Raw genomic sequence first — 24360 nt, 5'->3', positions numbered from 1 at the left:
CCTCTTCTCCAGGCCCCAATGGTTGCCATGACTCCCACGTGACTCCGTCACCAAGGCGAATTCCCAACAGTCAAATTCTTGTCACCTATTCTCAAGTTGGGTGGTAAGATGATACCACACAGGGGTGACTCAGACCTGTCTACAATCGGGAACCAACTGCAAGAAGGGGAGCGTCACACAGCCTCATTCTTCAATGTCTGATTTTTATCATGTCTTGCATGATGGTGCGTCCCTGACCCAGACTTCGAAGACCACAAGAACATTACAGACCTGGCCAGGTCTTTCTACATGTATTACAGCACATGTGATGTCATCATTCTTTCCGACATTTCCTGTTACACATACCCTAAAATTGAGTATATATCACTTGCCCAGATCTTATGCTGGGGGTTCCTCCCTAAAAAGACATACACTCAGCACAGATGCCTGTCCAAGGGACTAAACTCTTACTTCTTTCTTATCTCAGCGTCTTGTTCGACTAATCAGGGTGAGGCATGCCTCACTAATGTCCTTCCAAGAAGTTGGTTAGTCATTATGACCTTTGCACCACATATCACTCAGCCACACACAGGCTCATTAGACACATTTTTACTTTTGCTGCTACATCCAGAGAGAATTTCATCCATTATATAGCACAACTGTAGCTTGAAAGCCATACATTCTTGTTGGATGACTGCAAAACACCATTGCACTTTTGAAGTTGACAGCATAATTATGTAATACACTTTTAACAGCAAACAGCTTTTACATACATGTGTGTGCTGTATGGGTCTTGGGCATTAAGACTCTGTTGTATAGGTCTGGTTTTTTTGTTTTGTTTTTTTTTTTGCAATGGTCTATGCTTTGTAGGTGTGTATTAGTACATATCTGCGGTTTATAGGTCTGTAGTTGAATTTGTGTTTGTGTAGATTTGTGATTATAGGTCTGTGTTTTAGATAGTCTGTCTTTGTTTAGATCTGCATTTGCATTACGTCTGTATTGGTACAAGAATGTGTTTTGTTGAACTGTTTTCATTAAGGTGTGTTGTTGTATGGGTCTGTGTTGGCATGAGTTTGCATTTGTACAGTTCTGTGTCTGCATCGGCATATGCCTGCATCAGCATACGTCTTTGTTCAGATCCATGATAGTTTAATCATTTCTCTATTGGCATAGGTCCATGTTGGTATGGGTCTCTGAGTTGTTTATATGTTTTCGTCTCTGACATTGCCTCTGTATTTGTGAGCATGTATACTTACACGGTGCACTGAAAGACGTACGTAGAATATCTTCAAGACAATTTTGAACCACTCACTATTTATGCACACAAGAAGGAGTCATCCATGGTCCTGCACTCAGTGACACACTCCTCATGATCCCTCATCAGTTGTCTTGCCTGAGTCAGGATATCAGAGGGGATATCTTTAACTTGGTCCCAGCTAACCACATCACCTGCAGCTGTGGAAGACATCTTGTCACTGACAGGTGGGGGGAAACCCAAGAGACAGCGAACAACAACACTGCCACTCACAACCAGAACAAACAAACAATGCATCTCCATTGGTCAAAAGCTCTGGGTGACAAATAATAACAGTTTAACCTGTCAGCTCATGGGCTGTGAAATATGGAACTGGAATGTTTTTCATTTGTTGGAAAGATTTCAATATTGCATGATGGAGAGAAAAGAGAGTCATTTCTACTTTTTCTTTTTGTTCTCTCCTTTTTCAATGACTGAATCAACTACGATCAACTCATCAATATGAATCAACTATGTCTTGAGGGATTAGGGTGTTTTAAACAGCACAACTAGGTGTACATGTGTGTAGAGATGATGTCCATATTTGATCACATTGCTGCAGGAATTCTTTTTTAGTTTGATCTCCATCTATCTAGAATGCCATTTAATTTTACTGTAGGAAAAGACAGCATTGTGATAAGGTAAGAGAATGAGTTCAGCTCACTGACTAGATTCTATCCTTAAGCAGTACATCTTGGCATAAAACCATGCTAACTGCTGGCTAATGGTGAGTCATGGAAGACAATGAGTTTCAGGAGAAAAAAAAAAGACATGTATGCAAGAACTCATGCAGAAATATTATGGGGTATATTAGATGGGTAGATACCTTTGTATCACACTGTAATTGAATTATACGCCTCCATTTAAGGGAACCGAGGCCATAGCTATCGATTGCTCACTTAAGTTATACCAACACCACTGACTGCAGTGACTTTGGTTGTGGTAATACCTTCCTCAGCCAGATACAAAGTTGTCGACATAGAGGAATAGCGATAATCAAGACTTACAATGTCATGTTTTCAAACACTTGTACATAAGCCACATGAATCCTTTCAAAGAAGATGAATTTCCATGTTTCATCCCTCATTTAATCCCTTAATAATAATACAATGAACACCAGCACCTCAAGCTAAAGGGGGCCAACAATCCCATTATTTTTCACCTATCCAACTATCTTCCACTGATCTCCTGCGAGGCTGAGATGCCAAGATATTAATCTCACTAAAAAAAACAGGCCACATGCAGTGCCTTGGAAGAAGACAAGGCCCCCTGCCTCTCAGAGGGCCAAACTGATGGCTGCCAAGAAGTGACGCAGACTGAACTTCTTTGCTTGACATTACAGTGTGTTACAGTGTCTTCCGGTTACGGAAATCACAACCACAGTAGCAAAAAGCTCATTGTCACATATGAAGAGGAATGGTTAATACAAGTGTACTTTGTTCACACATGTTACTATTCTATCTCGGACTGCAGTTGTACCTATTACACCCACTAGACTGTTCATCACCAGAGATACAGGTATTGATCAAGGCCGTATAATTCAATTCTTTATTTCCATAATGTGGCTATTAATTTACAATATAAACTTCGATAAACTTTGTTACCAAATAAAAAAATATAATATTGTGAGAATTTTGCATGACTTCATAAAAACATTTTCATATTACATACATAATCTTTATAATTTCTCTGATAAGTTTCAAAAAGAACTATCTTTTTTTTTTCCTCTCTTGTAAAACTCTTTTCTTTTTGTCACAATGAATTACATTGGATACTGGATAATTTTGAGGATCCAGGTTCTCCTCTATACACTGATCCATCAATACACATCTACAGCATCTGCTCACAATCAGCTTCTTCTCTTCTTGAATTGCGATCGACAGAACACTGCCACGATCAGCTGCAACAGATGATGGAAATGATGCCAACTTTCCGCGCCCTTTTGTCTCTGACAAGCCAAAAATACTCTGGAATCTTTTGCACTCCGTTCCTGTCTGATTTGCCACACATGATGCCATTCGTTTCGCAGATTCCAGAGAGTGACATGAAGACCGGTTCCTCTGAAGATCACTTCCAGACTGAAGACGTTGAGGGCAGCGCTGCGACGTCCACCACCCCTGTCCAGTCTACATCTCTGAAGTACTCCAGACGATGACTGGTGAAGCAAAGATGGAGCAGACAGTAGTAATGATTGTAGTGGATATTTCATATCAAACATGTTAAATCCAAATCTGCATAAACATTACCTTTACAACAAAATGATTTGCTAGATTTCATATTTCTGATCTTTATCATCTCTAAAAAAATGTCAAATTCAACCATAAAACATTACATCTTAAGAGTAAGAGGTAGCATGTTCAGGGCTACGGAATGAAAGAATAACTGGCACACATTACAAAAAGCTGTACAATAAGCCTTTGATATGGAAATATACTATTTCTGACACATGAACTGTAGGCAAATAGGACATATTTGCTCATTGTAAAGATTTGATTGAGCTTGTAGCATTAAAGAAATTTGCAACAGGAGAAGATTTGAGTTGGTCCATAAATTGCAAATAATTGCTGAATGTCTGAGAATGCATGCAATCTTCTCCACGTATCATCTCCCAAGCCACTGCAACAGCACGTCCCAAACATGGCCGTGGCTCAGAAATAACTTCCGATCAGTTCACCAAACTTCGGGACAAATCAGTTGGGAGTGGCCAGAGACGGAGTGCAGCTGCACACTGACTTTCTGACACTCCAGACGTGACTTAAAGGTCTGATACAGATGTCAGTGAGTGGGATGTTTGCCCTCATATTTCTGCTCACATTTTAGGCCAGCATCCATAGTCATGCAGGCATCCCTTTAATAGCCATAGAAATGGCAGCAATGCACATATTACTGCAAGGCTAACCCAGGTCTGCCAACATTCCTTCATCCAAGGGAGATTCCACACAGCAATCAGGGAGATATCTGTGTGTTACATGCCTTTCAATGGGCAAAAATAATCCCCAAATCAGGGAAATTTTAATATTCTCTTATTTAGACATGAACAGACTTTGACATTTTCAGGGAGACTCCTGCAGAATCAGGGAGACTTGGCAGCTCTGCTGACCACTATCATAAGACATTTGTCTGGCCTTGTTGACCAATACACATCTGATTCAACATCTATTCTATTCATGACCATCTTGCTATGATTGATGGTATTCTGAGCATATGAACATACATTTCCGTAATTCCCCTCAAAAAAAAAAAAAAAAAGAATTTTAAAACAAAGACACAGCAAAAAACAATAATTTGTGCAAGACTTATACATCACAGGGTGTATGGGTGTTGTTATAACACACATCTTTATCCCCTAAATCTCTACGCAAACCCATGACAATTGCACTCACACAAAAATCCATTGCAGAGCCAAAAGAATGCATTTTGTCCACATTAAAAGCATGCAAATATATTTGCTTGCCATATGTTCCAGTTATTAATGTCTTGATTCTGCAGAATCAAAAACATGCAAAATTCATCTTACCTGGCCGAGCGCTAAAAATTACTCACACAAAAGTATCAGGTTTTACAGTACCAATTTCATATACCATATTTATCTAAAAAGTGGCAATTGCTTTTCAGAACTGAACAACCCTCCCCACCCCATCCCATCCACCCCCCCCCCCCACCGAAATACAAATCACTAAGCACATCTCCAGGACCCCATTTCATAAAAAGTTGATATGATAGCAACTCTTGCTGGAGTGGCAATTGTTAAAGTAATGAAAAAAAAAATCCAGCTTCCTGATTGACTTTTGCTATGGGAAGTTGCCATTCCAGCAACAGTTGCTATCCTAACATCTTTTATGTATTGGGTCCCCGATCACAGCCTATGTAACCCTGACTCCATTCAAGGTCATCAGAGTAAGCAATCAGCTCCCATATGTGATAATGACGATATTACTTGACTGCAGAGAGACATTAATTATCCACGAGCACTATCAGTATCAAGGCATTCAGCCATGTATACTTATTGATGATGTACAATCATAAAATGTTTTGGAGTGGAAGCCATTTAAAGGGAATTGCACCTCTGTCTGTGGACAAGGTATTTGTTAAGCACGCATAAATTAGGTTGTGTTGGAGGGGAATATACCGGTAATATGCAAAGAGAAAGACTGAAGTTGATGAATCTCATTATCATTCTAATTACATTATTCTTTAGACATCACTACCACTCTGATGATTTTACCTTCATATAAACTGGCTCCATGCTTTGTTTGTACGTTGACTGCTTGTCATTGCTATGCTCTCATATACCACACATGTTACACATACACTTACTAACTGCCCTACTTTTTCAACTGCAGTCATACTACAGATGATAATTTCTTTTAAAGAAGGAAATATGAATCAGAAGTGTGTGAACCACCTTGATAGATATGTTTGACGAAACAAATGGCTAATTTGCTTCGAGCCATAAAAGGAGTTGCTCTTCATAAATCACTCCAAATGAAGAAAGGATGAAGGATATTCTGAAAACAAAAAACTGCCGCTCAACTCTGCACAAAGTGGTTGTGGTTTCCTGGGATTTGGGATGAGTCAGGATCAAAGTGGATGAAGCATTATCCAAATTTGCCCCACTGTCCAGCTTCATATCCTGTCATCTTTGACCTGACCTTGGCCCAGCTTCCCGAGGTGTCTCATCCTGTCCAGGAGCGATGCGACAAGTTTCCTCACCAATGTCCAAGCACACCATTCCTCGCCAACGTCTGAACGCACCAATTGGCTGGCCAATGAAATCACCCAGAAAGACTCCGATGTTAATTCATTTGACCTTCACAAAAGAGGTCAGCTGACCTTATAAGAGATAGACTGATCATGGTCAGTCTACCCTTTATCAGTGTTTTTTTTTTTATGTTGTACGCTGTATTTAGATTGATAGCTATAATTACAAGAAATAGGGACAGGCATCCTAACACATCAAGAAGTATAGTGGTTAGCCGTATTATTTATGCATATCGTAATGTTCTGATGAAATACTTTGGTTTACTGCTATTCTTTTCATCCACACTTAAAAACCAGGATATTACAAGCTGCTCCTGACTTTGTTCTAACATATCAAGATCTCTTCTGCTACACATGCACAGCTATTTCGACATGAAACTGTCACATCATTCATGACAAGTGAGTCGAAGAGACAATGTAGGACATCTAAAACCCACACACAGCCAGTCAAAAGAGCGTGAAAAAAGCTCAAAGTTTCCAAAGTTGGCGAAAGCCGAAAGTTTGGTCGACAGAAGTGAGGAGGTTTCTCTTCCAGCACAGCCAGGACCAGTTCATACCTGCAGGAGAGACGACGAGAAAGCTGACTAACAGTTTCCGTCATGAATCAGGACTACTGTATAATGAGATGAACCGTCTAACCCCACCTGACATTACCCACAATTGGATAATTGTTCGCACACTGTCAGATTAGTTCTCGTGGCGCCTCTGGGGAATTCTTATCTCGTGACAGAGCGAAAACCAGTGAGACCTCTAGTTGCCTCATTCCAAACAGATTTTAACATTTTGACATAACCCTGTCAGTCATCCAATGACCATTTCCGCGTGACCAATAGGACCCAGTGTAACATGGCCACATGAAAATTATGCACAGCAAATGGGATTGATTTAGAGACCATAAAAATCTGCTCATATCAAGCCAGATGGAACAGGTTTCAACAGGACTGAAGTGGTCATGTTTCATGGTAACCTGCCTCCCAGGTTGGTAATAAGAAGTGCTAATTCCTCTTAGGATAGTGAGCACATCGTGAATGACTTCATTTTCAGTTATTCTGTGACACACACACACAAAAGGAGAAGAAATATCTATATGATATTCATTGTGATCAAGGAGACAATGAGAGTGATACCAATTTAACAGTGACATTGACAGTTGGGAGAGTTAATCTATAACTTCCCTCCATTAACGCAAAAGACTGTTACAGGGGTTCAAATGCACTGGCAGATTTACGCCAACTGGAGTAACTGAATGAGTGGTTCTAGTATGGATTAATACATGACATCAAAACCATTTTTTAAAAACTCTAATAGTATAAATTGTGAACATGTGATACAACCATGTCTTTTTATCACAAACTTCAAAGAAGCAATGGAATTCTATGATGTCAGCTGTTCAGCTTTGAAACTGAATGAGCAGAAATGCGACAAGATTCACTGGTGTTCCATTGGTTTGGCCAGACATGACTTCCTATTTGTTTGATACCCTTCATATTGAATTGATTCATATTTTTCTGTATTTCTATTTCAGTTTCCTCAAACAATCTTCCAAAGTTGGATTCTCCTGTAAGAGTGATGACACAATGTAGGCTTGGTCATTGCTGCACAGAGACTATATCTCTTTCCTTTAGCTCTGGGTGCAAAGCCGTCTTCTTTTTTTCGGAAATTGCTTTCCATTTTAGATGATCGAGCTCAAACTGTGAGTAAAGCTTTTCACATGAGATGATTAAGCTGAAACTGTGCAAGCATGGGTTATGTTTTGCACAATGCATGTGCATGAGTCATGCCAACAGTCCCCCCTTGCAAAAGTTTCCACTCAGCTTAATTATAGACTGGGGAGGATTCCAATGTTTCCTTCCCCTCATTTTCCTCACAACCTGTGCCTCAAATGACACACCAGACATGCCCCATGCACCAAGCTTGCTCCTCCACTACATGATCTTATTAAAAACCTGGTTCTAAATCCATGCACTGCCTGGCAACACTTTCTCATGGATGAATATAAGACAAACCCCCCCCCCCCCAAAAAAAAAAAAAAAAAATCTGTTTCTGAGCACAAGCAGTGCATGTACATGTATGTGTATATTATGGGGTGTGTTCGAGCGCTCTAAAGCGAACCAAAGCGAACTGAACGAAAGTGTACCGTACTGAACTGTGCAAGATTTAGAGCGTTTGGGCACTCTGTCGAGAAAGCGTACCTCACGAGTTATTCCTAGAAGAGGTCACGCATTTTGTAGCAAAAGGGTTATTCACCTGGATTCACTTGAACTACTTACAGATGTCCCAAACAAAGAGAATGAACTCTTTGCATTACGATGTACATGCATCCCTTAAGCACATTCTCACATACGAACCTTTGGTACGTTTTTGCTACCCTTCTGGAGCACATCGGGAAGTGGTCCACTTTTGGCTCAGTACAGTACGGTACACTTCAGGAGCGTTTGAGCGCTCTTCTGGCACGGGTACGGTACGGTACAGTTCGCTTTATGCACCCCCTGTGGGTGTCTCACTGAGCTGGAGACTTCTTGGTGACCTGGTGGTGACTCGGGTCTCCCTGGTCACGGAGTCCTCTCCATGATGCCTCTGCGACATCTTCTGGAATGTAGCCGAGTCTCCGGGAAGTCGCGAGAGAATCAAACATGTTCAATTTTTTTTTTTAGACTCTTTCAAGTCTCAAACATGTTGCCGATACGTCTTAGTGGCATCTCCTGCAATTCAGGTCTCCTGGTCGCAGCCAAGTTGAGGAGACTAATTTTATCTGTGAGGTCTCCATGACAACTTCTGGATGAATATATTATCATCTTATTTGGAGACACAACTCAAGTTGCCCTGGAGTAACTTTGTTTGTGAGAGCACAAGCCATTTTTTTTTTGGTGACTGATCATTCGTGGCAGTCACAGCAAAGTCTCCTCCAGTTAGATACGCCCTTACATATGGTAAATTGTTTCATGTGGTTGCTATGGAAGCAATGAATGCTCATCAGCAAGCAGCCATGCAAGCTATGGCTTCAAGTCCCCTACAAAGGACTACGCAGTAAGGATTAAGTCCCTTTCCCAGGGGCACGACTGTCGCAGCCAGGGGACTTGAAACAGGGACTTCACGATTAGTGGACCGAGGTCATCCCATGAGGCCGACACCCACGGGTCATACAGCCCACGAGTTTGACAATGGAAAAAAAAAAAAGGTCTGTGAGTCATACAGCCCATGAGTTCGACACTACGCAAATAAGGCCCATGAGTTTGACAGTGTAGGTAAACACAGCCTATCAGATTGACATTACAACATGGGGCTTAATGAGTTGGTCACCTGGGCCTTGTTTGCTTAGTGCTAAATTCATGGGTTGTATGACTCATGGGCTGTATGATTCTTGGGTGTCAAACTTGTAATGTGCACCCAATGGATCTATCCAATGAGCCACAGCAATGGAAGTACATGTTGCCTGTTCACCTTTACATGAAGACAGGCTATCTAGACCTAAAACAAAATTTTGTGACAACTTGCATTATTAGAAAGGCACTGCAAAAGACCTAAGTTGTCCAGCAGATTATGCAAATCTAAGAAGATTCATGGATTGTCCTTAGAAATGAAGCTGTGTATAGTGTACATTATCATGCAGGTGTAAGTGTGGATGTGTGTGTATGTGCATGTGTCGCATATTCTGGTATGATCACCTAATAATCATCAAAGCAGTGTAAAAGTCTAATCTTGGGAGAGAGAAAAACTGTATACATGATACGACTGATCTAGAAAAGGCAACATAGTTTTGTTTTCTTCTTTTGTCTGAGCACCCACACTCCGATTCCTTGACCCCAAACACACACAGCAAAAGGAAGATCCAAATTTTGTGTACAATCATCTCCGTTTCCTCCTTGAGGCAACCCCTCCCTTCTCTCTGTCACATACCTTCCTATTCAATGTCTATTCAAACTTACAAGTCTGGACAGTCATGTTTGCCTCCTTCAGCCGGGTACAGGGATTCATACTCCCTCTCTGCACCTGTTCCATGGATTGCGTAAGCATTAAACCTCCTCAGACCCCCTGGTAGGTAGGCAGCGGGGAGCTTTGCCGATCCCCTCCACAAGGACCTGTCATCTTGGATGAGTGCCACAAACTCCAGGGGGAGTCCTTCCTGTGCAAAGATTAAAAAAAGACGAAGAATATAATGAGTGTGAGAATAGATGTGAGGATGTCGGTGAGAGGAAGTCCTGTTTTATCAAGGAATCTATGCTATTCGCTGGCTTGACCCCCCTTGAAGAAAAGTTGCACGAACCTGACAGGAAGGCTGAGTCAACTGACATTATACACTGAAGACAATAAAAAATGCTTGTGGTGACGACTCTTGGCACAGGAGGGGGTGGAGTGGGGTAGGGTGGTCAGGTAATGTTACTCACACCATGCAGTGACATTGCATGAGTGCAGCTAGGTTCTCTGCCTGTAGGCTTTCTTCCACTGACCTGATATGAGACAGAAAGAATTGCCGCGACAGATTCCTAGGGGAACTTTAAAGGGTGTGTACAGTTCTGGTCGAGGTGAGGATTTAGCTTTTAACGTTTTGCGAGATATTCAGAAACCACTCTATGAGATGTCAAAGAGCATGCAGTTCTAAGGGGTATCAAAAGTTTATTCGATGAAAATCGGTTTTGAAATGGCTGAGATATCCAAAAACAAGGTGAAACAAAGAGATCCTAATAAAGTTGTGGCATGTCGCCTTTTGTTATTAGCACTTTTTGGGATATCTCAGCCATTTGAAAACCAATTTTCATCAAATAAACGTTGAATCCTTCTTAAAATTACATGCTCTTTCATATTTCATAAGAGGCTTTTCATTATCTCACTTAGGAATGTTCAAAACATGAATCCCCACCTCAACCAGTACTGTACAGTCCCTTTAAAGTACTTGTAGCTTTGGAAAGACATGGATAATACACATACTATGTATGAAATATACACATAAATCTCTGTCAAGTAATTAACTCAATGTTTGTTTGCTTGTATTTTGTTGTTATTGTTTGTTTTTGTTTTTTTTTTAATTCCTGAATCAGTAATCTTGTTTTCTACAGGATCAGGTGTGGGAAGAGGGAGGTCATGGTTGCCCCCCCCCCCCCTCAATGATCTCAAGGTAGTGTTAATCTGTTGTATTTTTCTAAGAGCCACAAATGTGGGGACTGCAGCACCCAGCCTCCCCCCTCCCTCCCCCAGTTCTGCAGCCCCTTTATACATGTATATCCTTTTCTTACTTTTAGTAGACTTGCTAAGGGGGTAAACACTGCATTTTTTAGTACAAATGTCCTACTTGACACAGATGTTCCCTAGGGCAATTGAAAAATTTTCATCTAAAGAGACAATCTGTATCTATGCAAATAAGCCTTAATTTGCATAATTTATGCAAAAATACATATAAAATTATTTAAAAATATATGTGCATCCAGCGGAAATACATAATTTGGCAAAAAATTTCTATTGAGTAAGTGGAAACAATTCCTGCCAAAAATGATTTTATACCTATGTAAATTAACATAAAATTTGCATAATTACGCAAGTTTTTGTGCAAAAATCTGCATTTTCGAGAGAATTTCTAAGCTATTAAGCACTGGATCTTGTAGTACAAAGTTTCAACCTGGGATGGATGTTCCTTGGGTCAGAAGTAAATGATTCATCTGAGGAGACAAATTGTCTCTATGAAAACAATCTGTTATTTGCATAATATGCATATCAATACCTACACATCTACAGATAATCAGAACAAACAATAAGCTTTAATGTGACAATGTCTTAAATCGCTTTGAACTTAATGTCCAAAAAGCTAATAGAATAAGACAATATTCTCACAGCAACACTTTTCAGTTGCTCAAATTGTGTCCATATTGCTAAATTAACTTAGGCATTTTAAGCATAAATTATGTATAGTACACCAGACGTGAAATTTCAAAACATATTGATCTTGAAATGATTTTTACTATCAATTTTCCCTCATTGCATAAATGCTTTGCAGGGTGGAAAAAATAACAATCGATAGTGACACTCTTTAAATAATATGATTATGCAAATCTAACAGTAGAGCCTACGTATGAACAGATGCAAATTGGAACAATATTGCTTACAAAAGGACTGTGTTTCCCTTGCAAACAGTACACAACTGAGGTCATGGTTAGAAAATCATTACAAAAAATACTACCATAGTTAAAGTGTGAATTCTAATTTTCATTGTATTTTCTAGGCAATCAAGCAAATAAGAGGCTTTTTACCGGTACATCAAACTGATTGTGCAAATTATGTGGATGCAAGGGTAGCTGCACACATTAAGAACTTACAAGCTTCAGTTAGAAACAAAGTCTGTTTCCGGAAAAAAAAAACTTAACTCAGTATACTATGAGCTACTATTGCATGGGAACTATGCTAGGAAATTTAGAAACAATGACATTTTGATATATGTCAATCAATATATGCAAAACTTGCCATGTCAACAATAAAGGAGATGTTATACATTTACTTTAAGTCAAATAATCTCAGTCTCTGACTTAAAATCAATCAATTTCAACCATAAATCAAAGCAGAAATACTATGTCCATAGCCATAAAAGAGTTAAATCGATGGCTTTTACAATTACTAGGATGTGATTTGTCAACAAATCGTCACTGGCTACTGTTTACGTAAATCGTAAATGTCATATTCTCCCGGGTTGTGATTGTTTTCCCTTGGCAAAATGTAACTCCCTGGCGGTCCAAAGAATGTTATATTCCACCACATATCAGCTAATACCTGTATAGATGATCATGACCTACATGATCTTGAAGCTTTTTCCAGAAAATAATTATGTTAACTGGTTTAGTGTAAAGATGTCAGAGGTTAAATTAAAAGAAATACACAGGTAAAAATTTAAAAGGTATAAAGAATGTCAGAGGTTATACATGTGTGCATCAAAATTAACTTCCATGCGACCCATACATTAAATGTAATGACGGTGATGACTATACCATGTCACTGAATTTCATGTCCTTTCCTACTTACCAAGAGGAAACAAAAACACTTGAGAGGGGAGGGCTTAACGTTTTTTTCGATAATAAACAAAGGTATCACTGTCAGGTAGAACATGCACAAATATGTACTAAGTTTCATGATCTCACCTTGATTCACAATCAAGATATGAAAGAAAAAGTGAAATATAGCACTTTTATCAAAGCTTTGACATTTTGGCAGGAAATTTCCCAGAGAATATCCATTACATAATACATGTATATATGAAGTTTCAAGAGAAATCCTACAAGCATTGCAAAAACATGAGGGAAATAGTGAAATTTTAAGGGCTCAATTGACCTTGATCTTTGACCCTTAAATTCCCTAAGTTCCATGAAGACACCTTGAACCATTTGCGAGATGCATAGAAAGTGAAATTGAAACACTTTCACATGAAATTTGACCTTTGACCTCTTGACCTGAAACTCTCTAGAGAATCTTATTTTGGTAGTACATTGTATGCAGTTAGTAAGTTTGAAGAAAGTACCTTCAGACGTTGCATAGATATGGGGAAAACAATTAAATTCTAGCATTGACCTTGAACTTTTTTACCTTTGACCTCTTGCTGATTTTACTAAAAAAACTGCTTTATCACTTGCCCCATCATACGTCATCTTTGGACCAGGTTTGGTGAAATTTGCATAGTCTGGTCTCGAGTTATCGCGTAAACTGATACATTTTCTTAAATCGACCTTGACCATTGACTTCGGGTACATTCGGGTATTAATATGCATAAGATGCTAATTAGGTGGTATTTGCATAGACAAATAGTATTTTGATATTACAAACCATTTCCTTTTGACTAAAGGAAATGCATACTACTTCCGTAGTTTCGATTGTAAAATGCAGTTCTTTGACTGTAAGAAAACTTTAAAAATAATGTTTTTACTTTACTTTCTTTAGTAATTATGTAAATTAGCTGGTAATGATGGTTCAATATATTCAATTTCTTTTCTCATTTTGCTTCATAAATTGTTTCTAAAGGGTTAAATCTATCTAGGATGATATTTAAGAGGAGTTTCTTTAAAGCTCCATTAAGGCTTTTTGTTTGTTCTGATTATCTATTGATGTGTAGGTATTGATATGCATATTATGCAAATAACAGGTTTTTTGCATAGAGACAGTTTGTCTCTTCAGATGAATCATTTACTCTTGACCCAAGGAAAATCTATCCCAGGTTCAAACTTTGTACTACAAGATCCAGTGCTTAATAGTTGAGAAATTCTCTAAAAAATGCAGATTTTTGCACAATAACTTGCATAATTATGCAAATTTTATGTTGATTTACATAGGTATGAAATCAATCTTTGCAGGAATTGTTTCCACATACTCTATAGAATATTTTTACCGAATTAGGTATTTCCGCTGGATGCACATATATTTTTAAATAATTTGTATATGTATTTTGCATAAATTATGCAAATTAAGGCTTATTTGCATAGATACAGATTGTCTCTTTAGATGAAAAAATTTCAATTTTACAGAGGAACATGTGTGCCAAATACGACATTTGTACTATAAAATGCAGCGATCACCCCTTTTTTCGCCCTTAGCAAGCCTACTATTTGTCATTTGTCAGCAGGGATACCATTGGCATGTTTTAGTTCTAATTTCAAGAACCAAATTAACTGACAATGATGTTTTCTAATGAAACTGGAAATGGTCAAAAGTGGTTTTTATGCCACTACTGAAGTTAAAGTGTACATGATGATACGCCAACATATGCCATCTGTCACTCTCGGAATGTTAGTTTATGAGGAACAATATTTTGTTATTCTTCTTGTTTCTCTTTGTGTTTTCCCTTTTTACAGTGTTCAAGAAACACAGCAAAGGGTGTTGGATGCGTAAATCCTAAATCAAATCACAGTAGAGATTAGAGACCTGAAAGAAATAAAGAGAGAAAAAAAAAGATGATATGTAGGGTAGAACTTAAAGAGTCAGCTGATCAGAGGGGCGTGGGAGCTTTAGGGAAGCTGAGGGAGATGTGGGAGAGGAAGGGGGTAAGGTAGGGTTATGTCACAACAAATAGGTGCCTTTAAATTTGTTTTGCCTTCACACATCAGTGGTGGTAGGATGAAGTACACCACATACAGGAAATTGAATCCTCAGGAGGAAGCGCATCAAGAGGGAGTGAGCAAGGAGGGGGTGATGCAGGTATAGAGAAAGGGAGTTTAAGGAGAAATATCAAGGAATAAATACACTGACACATAGAGAGAACAGGAGAAAGGGAGCTAAAAGAATGCATAGGCACACAGAAAGAAATAGGAGAGAAAAGGAGAGAAGAAAGATATAGAGGAATGTTATATAGGACACACAGAGAAACAGGGCAAAGAAAGTGAGCTGAATTAAAGGGATGGTACAGTATTGGTGGAGATGAAAATTGGGCTTTAACTTTTTTTGCGAGATACCAAGAAAACACTTATGAAATAGTACAGAGCATACCATTTTAAGAGGAATTCAAAGTTTATTTGATGAAAATCGGGTTTGGTATGACTGAAACATCCAAAAACAAAGTAAAACAAAGCGATCGTAATAAAGTGTGGGTCCCACACTTTATTACAATCGCTCTTTTTTGGATATCTCAGCCATTTCAAGACCAATTTTCATCAAATAAACATTGAATTCCTCATAGACTTACATGTTCTTTCATATTTCATAAGAGGTTTCTCATTATCTCACCAAAAAATGTTAGAAACCTGAAATTAGGTCTCAACCAAAACTGTACGATCCCTTTAACAATAAAATGGAACAGATGGATAGACACATGGGGTGAAACAGAAGAGAGAAAGGGAGATAAAGGAGAGATATAGAGAAATACACAGATAGACATATAAGAGAAACAGGAGAGAAAAGAGGAGCTGAAGGAGAGATATAGAGGAATATATAGACAGACTCACAGAGAGAAAGAGGAGAGAGAAAAGAAGGTAAAGGAGAAATATAGAGGAATAGATATAACACATTGGGGAAACAGGAGACAAGAAGGGAGCTGAAGGAAGGATATACAGGAATATATTGACACAGAGAGAAAGGAATATAATGGAGTGGTACAGAGGAATAGATAGGACACAGCTAGAAACTATAGTGAGAGAAGGGGAGATGAAGGAGAGATATAAAGAAACAGATAGACAGACACAGAGAGAAACAGGAGAGAAAGGGGGAGTTGAAGGAAAGATATAGAGGAATAGATAGGACACTACAATAATTGGTTGGAGAAGGGAGGATAAAAGAGAGATATAAGGGAATAGACATATTGACCGATTCGGGTTCGTTGAGGGCAGCAGACATTTTATGGCACTGGGCGCAGCCATGAGCTCAAATTGCGGTGTCTCAGCCGACCCCCCCCCCCCCCTGCTCTCCCCCACCCCTCGGGCAACATGTTTATCGCGCACTTGTAACAAAGGTTCGCGCACTAAGCAAGCATTCGCGCACTCAGTACGAGACGCCCATTGGCTAAAGCAACCATGCATCAGTTTTTCATTCTGCGCGCGTGCTAATGTAGGGAGAGGGGTGGGGAGTGGGAAGGGGGGGTCGGCTGAGACACTGCGTAATGGCGCTGCCCATGCCAAAAATACACATAGCGCGTCACAGAATCGGTCAATACCCAGAGAGAAAAAGAAGAAATGGAGATAAAGGAGAGATATAAAGAAATAGATGTATAATAGGCAAATAGAGAGAAATGGGAGTAAGAAAAGGAGCTAAAGTGAGATAAAGGAGAGACAGAGGAATGTATATGCAGACATACAGAAACAAAAGAAAGAAAAAAGAAGCTAAGGAAGAGATATAGAAGAATAGATCAAGGTCACAGCGAGAAACAGGTGAGAGAGGGGAAATCTAACCCATTGAGAAAAAGCTGATTTTGCTTCAACACACATTTCCCGTATACACCTGCCAAAGTATACTCAGGACTAGTCTTTACACTGGTTAAGAATAGGCAGGCAGACACACATAAACAGGAGAGAGAAAGGAAGCTAATGGGAAAGGAAAGAGGAATATATTGGCAAACACACAGGTGTAGTATGTGACTAGTGGAACACATGACAGAAACAAAAATACTGGCATAAACAGACCTCATATAATTGGCATGCTTGTCCCATTCTCACTTATCTCTATCCATTACACCAAGCCAACCTTTCTGATTCACATTTCATCACTTCCTGACATTCAATTAACATTCACTGAAGCCAGGCCAATGAATTTTAAGGCAAATCTTTAGAAAATTTTCATGGGTAAGATTTCAAAGATACTATTGTGATTGTATGTCACTTGTTTGATACCTGTTTTCAATTCTGGGTTTTAAAAAAAAAAAATAGAAGCATATTTCCGGACTTTGCATTAATATTCTTTTCAGCAAACTGCTTCAGAGATCTATCAAAATGGAGAAACAGATGAGCAGACATAGGGATAAAGAGGAGTATTAAAGCTCATTATTCATTTCAATCAACCTATTAAGGACGAGTCCTGAGTATACTCGGGCAGGTGTCTATGGGAAATGCTTGTTGTAGCAAAATAAGCCTACCCTCCACGGGTTAAAACAAGATGAAAAGAATAGATTGGCATATATGGTAAAAGCTGATTATTCATTTCAACTTAAACAGGATGAAAAGAACAGATTGGCATATAGATGCATGAAAATTATCTGCCAATGAACAGAATTAATCTAACTCGCCTTAATCCCTATTGCATCACCGTGGCCAAACTGTCAGACTGAGGCACATGCCTAACGCAAGGTGGCTAACTTAAAATTAGGTCAAGTTTCGATGATGTAACTGCACACTGATGAAAACATGCACAGCACATTACAGCTAAAAACCTGGGTACAATATAGGCAAAAGGAGGAACACAGGAAAAGTTGTGAGTTCAAAGCCTGTTTAACTCTTGTGCAATAATGCACAAAAGCTAATTTCTTTAAGATTTAAAGTTGTCTGATTGGATGGCTATGGCCAAAAAAGAAAAACCATACAATTACGTCTTTAAAGGGCAGAAAAAATTCTTGCTTACTAAACTAAATCTTTGTCATTTTATCAGTCTTTACATATCATATTTGATATTTTGATTTGATTTGATTTGATTTTTATTTCACTTTTGAATTTCTTTTTCATACATAGATGAAATACAAAGTCAATTGAACAAACTAATTGAGCACAGTATAATTTGAATCTGACAGTGTGATTTTGTGATGGTGTGAAAGATATCTAAAAGTTCTGCTTTATAAGCATATAATCAGTTTGAGACACATCGTAAGTTTTTAGATGGATTGAGCCCAGCAAACGTACTGTCCAGCAGGGAAGAAAAAAAAAAAAAACGAAAAAAATAAGGCAGTGGCCCCAGCCATCTGGGACGCGGAGGGTTTTAGCCGATTAGGTGAGGAGCTTCCATGACTGGTTTTCGGAGGGGAAACAACCTTCCTGAGTACTGCTGCTTGGCTAAGGGAACAGCGAAGCCTGATCTGATGATTCAGTCACATCAAGTGGTTTCTCCTGGGTGCACAACTAGGCTTCGCTTCAGAGCAGGACGGCCAGTGATTTATAACGATGCACTAGAGCTGGGAACACTTAAAACTTTTTGGAGATAAAGGACTAAAACGACTCACCGCGCTGTAAACTTTCTGTCCGACAGGCAGCAGGGACTATATAACTACAGCTACAGCATCTGGTAAGTCCTCAATCTATTTATATTTATTTACTACTTGAATTAACAAGGCATACATACTCATATATTAGACCTAGCAGCTAATCCAGTCCCTATTGTATTACAAGTTACTTAACAGTCGCATGTGAGACTCAAACATAAGAGCCCTTAACGCGGGCAAATCAGGTAACTGAAATTCAAATTCCACCAAATTTCTGTTCTTTACTTCAAATGTGACTTTTTGTGCACCCAAGTTTTAGCTCCATTACTCCCTTTACATTGCTACTTTAGTCACAACTTATCTCCAGCCTGAAGGAAACACCCACACTTGCTATGATGTGATTTAAGCTGTGACAGAGACAGATATTGCCGTAGGTCTGCTATGGTTTTTCAGAAAACAACCTGCAGACAGGTAGCATAGTATTGATTACTTCCCGATGTCACAATGGTGGAACGATATAGGCCTAAAGAAGACATAAAGAGAATTCCACAAAATTGAATTTTTTCCATACAAAAAAAAATATACATTTCCCTCACTTTATACTGACATATGTGTCATTAGTAATATTATTCCACATGCCTTCTGAAGGAAGTAGGTCAAGTGCTCTTTCATTATGTTGGAGAAATGGGGAAAAAAAGTGTTGGAATTCTCTTTATATTTTCTTTACCGCATTTCACTACTTAACACCATTACTTTGTTAAACAGATGGTCAAATTTTCCTTGAACCTCTATTGATAAGTTCTCCTAAAGGTGCTGCATTCACTGAATCCATATATATTTAGGATAAATTTCCCTTAAGCAACTAGTACAAACTCAGGAGACTTCTCTGAAGTTTCTGCTTCAGAGCCTCGGGGCTCAACCTCAAGGCTCCGATGAGATCTTCTTTAACCCACTGAAGACTTGTCCCGAGTATACTCGGGCAGGTGTCTATGGGAAATGTGTGTTGTAGCATAATCAGCCTGTCCTCAATAGGTTAACAGAAAGCAGACCTGGTCTTCTCGTCCCGAGAAGTATTTGGTAACGCGACAGCACAATTTTAGCCTTTTATCATAGAGGGAAAGTTCTCTGCTCTCTCTTTTTCCTTCAGTGTCTTTATATTTATGTTGTTGTTTTAATTGTCACTTGATGCCACATAACTAATTCAGATGCTGAAAATTCTAAAATTGCTGCAGTTTATAAGTGGAAGAATCAATTTGCAGTTAAAAAAAAATCAGAGAAAATGTGGGTAGAAGAAAAAAAAATCATCAGGATGACTGCAGATAAGTATCAGGACAAAGCAAACTGCCATCTTTCTCTGATCCAGTTCAATCTGCATGCATACTACAACATTCATGTGAGTGAGTGTGATATTACCAGCTGAGCAGTGGGAAGTTGCCAGTAGACTGTTTGTAAAGTAGGTGGAGCTAGATAAATACATCTGTTCTCCTTAACAAAATAAAGTCAGGAACTTTGACATGAAAGTGAAATATACGACCAGAAGGACCTACAAAGTGTATGTGCTCTTCTGGCGTCCCTAGATTGAACTATAAGGCAAAATGAGATGATATTTAGGAAGGATAATTTGTGTCCTAGCTTCCTGAGCTTTTGCTCTAACATTCAGTCAAACTGTCCTATTTAGGATACATGTGACTATGATAACATAATTGTAATACTGAGCAAGAAAGTAAAAAAAAAAAAAATGAAGTATTCATAAACTAATTAATAGGATTGTATTGCAAACACTGTGGGATAGTATTTGACAAAATTTGCATTCCTGCATGACATGTATATTATAATGCTCAGATGGCTTGTCATAACAGTGTTGCATGGCTTGTTCTTGTGGCATAAGGAGTGGTTTATTCACACACACACACAAAAAAAAATGGTTTGGAGGATGAATCACTGTCCTTTTCTAGCTCTGCCATTACATACTGCTTGGCTGACAAATCCAACATTACAATGTAGAACTGACAAAGGACTTTCTGCCTGCCAGTTTAGAAAGGATGGGGGGGGGGGGGGATGAGGAGAATCAGTCACTTGTTGGTGCTCGCCAGGGTCCTGTATTCCTGAAGGCAGCTCGAGGGATCAAATGTTGCCTGGGACTCTGCACCAAATGCCATCTTTGCTTCACTTCCCCCTCCCTGTCATCGCACATCTCCATACTAATTGTGAGCTTTCAACAACGCTGTTGCCACGAATACGGAAGGAAAACGCAATGTCGAGGCAAGATTTCTCTTCTTGATAAGCTTGGCAACTGTGAAATGTGAGGGGAAAAATGTTCATGCCGTCCAAAGCATATGACAGTTCATTTCATTTACAGATACTGATGCCAAACTGTTGTTTGAAGGCTTTGAATGTGATGTGAATGGGGGACAAAGAAAGTTGATGGAAACAAGCTGTGTATTAAAACGATGTCTACAGAGATACATTGATGGCTGTTCCCTGAATGATACTAATTTATGACAATCATGTTTGAATGTCACTGCTATGATCATGCTTAAATGCCTCATGAATACAGGCATGGTGGCTTTTACTGATTCAGAATGAATAGGACAGTGGAGTGTATGAGTGTGAGAATAAGAGCAAACAGAGCGTACTGATTCTATTCATTCAGAAGTCCCAGTAGGATATTTCACTTCCCCTCTGACTGTACAATACAACAACATGAAAGTAAAGTTTGCAAAAAGTTCAAATTAGGATTCAGATACAACATTTGCCAAAACGTTATACATGTAGGATAAGAGGTTACTGTACAACAGGTAGAAAATACTATTTTAAAGGGTACTGGCAAGCAAGGACTATATGTTAGTGATATTGTACCACTCATAAACGGTGGCACGACATTTGCTCCTGCAACAATTGCTTTGGTCTTATTTTCTCCAAGAACTTAGGGTTAGGGTTGTGATAGGGTTTAAGGTTTGGCATGATGTAGGGATTAGGATTAGGGTTAGGGTTATGCTTGTTGGTAGGTTTTCTGTTTGGCTTAGCATGCAGATATTCCATAAGAGCAATTGTCACAGAGGCAAATGGCATGGAACCCTCATAAACATACATTATGACTATTCTCATCTCTGAAATTCTTACCAAATCTATAAAGGGTGATATTCGTGCAATCTTTTGCCAGATTGCTGCTACTGATCATTTGGTGCAATCATGCAACATAGATTAGTATAATGCTGATCCCTCCTTGCACCCAGTCGAAACCACAGCACGTACATGTGTGATAACGAGTAGTCTATATAGCTATTCTACCTGCCTCTGTGTAACCAACGCTTTAGAACACTATCTGTAACTATCGTGCTGCTTGAAATTTCCTTGTTGCTGAAAGTACATTATATGTGACTCGTAAGTGATCATACCCATTCAAATAATTGTTCAATGAGTCATGTTTTTTTTTAAACATATATTTCTAAAGTATGGAACCAGAGTAATAAGGTCCACAATCAGAAGTTTGTCGAAATTTATAGATTTCATACCCTCGGAATTCTGATGCAAAACTTTGTTCTTTGCTGCGTCAAATCGGAAAGGGTGCATACTGGTAGGAGTCCCAAATGTTGCATTTATTGCCTGTTGGGCAGAACTGCTGCAATTGCAGAGTCATCAACAAAGTCAACAATTTACATGGTTTGTCAAAAAGGCACACCTATCCTAATCAATATTTACACACATTATGGCCTGATGAAAGTCTGAGAACAGGACAGATGAGGAACATACACCCACATTTTTTTTTGACACTGCTTTTCACCTACACTGTCAGTGTGAAAATACTAACGACAAGACAGCAGGTTGTACAGGCACAGTCACTTAAAGATAATACAAAGTTTTGGTATTACCTCAAAAGTTTCCCTGAATTTTCTTGTCTTAGTTTGTGTTTCAGGTTAAAGTACCTTTCATATAACTAACACTGTGAGACTTACTCGCCCCAAAGTGCTCTCATGTCTTAGTAATCATGCAATAATGGTTTTGTACCAGAGCCGCCGCCGTACGGCGGCGAGGTAGTACACGTACAGTATTGTACGAAACCATTATTGCATGATAACTGCGACCAGCAGCGTGCAGCCCCATACGCATACTGAGTAGTTAACTGCGACCAGCAGCCCCATACGCATAGCTAAATGGGGCTTCGCATTGTAGCTTACAGGATCATGACAGATTTAGTATCGCGGGTAAATATCAACTTAATATCCAAAAAATTCTTCAATTTGAAGACTTACGAATTAAGTTGAAGTCTTGAAAACAGGCTTCGGGCAACGTTTGGTTCTGCCAATAGTCCCTTTCTGTTCGAATTGATGACTGAATGTGACTCGGTCGAGAGGACCTTGGGAGAGCTACACTGAATTGACGGCCAGCGCATGTGCACACAAACATCTTATCCGTTCGTGGATTTGAAATTTGTTCGCATGTGATGTGCGCGTATGCGCTGGCCGTAGTAATCAGTGTATGTAGCTCTCCCAAGGTCCTCTCGACAGAGTCACATTCAGTCATCAATTCGAACAGAAAGGGACTATTGGCGGAACCAAACGTTGCCCGAAGCCTGTTTTCAAGACTTCAACTTAATTCGTAAGTCTTCAAATTGAAGAATTTTTTTGATTTTAAGTTGATATTTACCCGTGATACTAAATCTGTCACGATCCTGAATGCTACTATGTGAAGCCCCATTACGCTATGCGTATGGGGCTGCTGGTCGCAGTTAATTGCATGATTACTAAGAAATGAGAGCACTTTGGGGCGAGTAAGTCTCACAGTGTTAGTTATTTGAAAGGTACTTTAACCTGAAACACGGAAATTCAGGGAAACTTTTGAGGTACCAAAAATTTTTATTATCTTTAACTCTTCTCCTGAAGCATAAGCTCCCTTGACCCTTTTTGTGCTAATGACTCAAATTTTCGTGAGATTTTGTTTTCGTGATTAAACATCGAAGCTATCGTAAAAGTGCCCTAATGCCAGTCCAATGACGATATTTTCACATGTTATTAATTTTGCAGCCAAACAATGATCTGCAAAATTTGAGAAAATTAAATCCTCGCAAAAAAAAAATAACAGCTTTTACAATATATCATTAAAACACATAGATAGGCCAAAGTCCTCCACAGAATTAATATACCCAATAAATGCTGTCAATAAGTTTTTGTTTTCTCTTCAAAGAAATCATAGTTGTGCTATAGTTTATTGGCATGCCATTAAAAGCTGCTGTTTGATATGATTTGAATACACATATACAGATTACAATACAAAAGAAATGAAAACAGCACAACCATATGCTCACTTTATGGTATCTCAAAGTAAAAGAGTCCACGTACAAACATGATTTATTGTTCAAATTTGTGTTGTACCTTATGGTTTACACTTACCAGTGATCAAACATTTTCCTCATTCCTACATGCACAAAGTTGCATAGCTATAAATTCTTCCAAACTATCAGTGCTTCTTGGCATGGGATGGTTAGTTGAATTTTGAGAGCATTTGGGTAACTTTAAACACATTTCTGACAATTTCTCAGAATGATACATGGTTGCTTGAAAAATATTTCTTAGTGCTCCACAGACTGAAAGCTGTAGTAAAAAGAAAATCATTTAGAACACAATGATGTAGCTGTACAGACTCACCTTGATTATATTTCTTGCCCCATGCAGTTGTAGAACTAGATACTGACCATGTCTGCAAAAAAAAAAAATGATGAAACTGTCATATGTCAATGATTATTTATCAA

General features: G+C 38.9%; 1 protein-coding gene across 1 annotated transcript in view; it reads right to left on the bottom strand.

The window, feature by feature from the left end:
• Positions 1 to 3340: 3340 nt before the first annotated feature.
• Positions 3341 to 24360, bottom strand: part of LOC140235213 (UPF0462 protein C4orf33 homolog) — an 81702-nt gene continuing 60682 nt past the window's right edge. The window contains exons 3-5 of the mRNA XM_072315245.1: positions 24257 to 24308; positions 9961 to 10157; positions 3341 to 3428 (exon numbers count right to left, since the gene is read on the bottom strand). Coding sequence (XP_072171346.1) covers positions 3341 to 3428; positions 9961 to 10157; positions 24257 to 24308 — 337 coding nt within the window. The remainder of the gene's footprint in view (positions 3429 to 9960; positions 10158 to 24256; positions 24309 to 24360) is intronic.

The sequence above is a fragment of the Diadema setosum genome, chromosome 11 (assembly GCF_964275005.1).
Source record: "Diadema setosum chromosome 11, eeDiaSeto1, whole genome shotgun sequence".
Lineage (NCBI taxonomy): Eukaryota > Metazoa > Echinodermata > Echinoidea > Diadematoida > Diadematidae > Diadema > Diadema setosum.
Note: the sequence above shows the minus strand (reverse complement) of the source record. Positions and strands in the feature narration are given on the sequence as shown.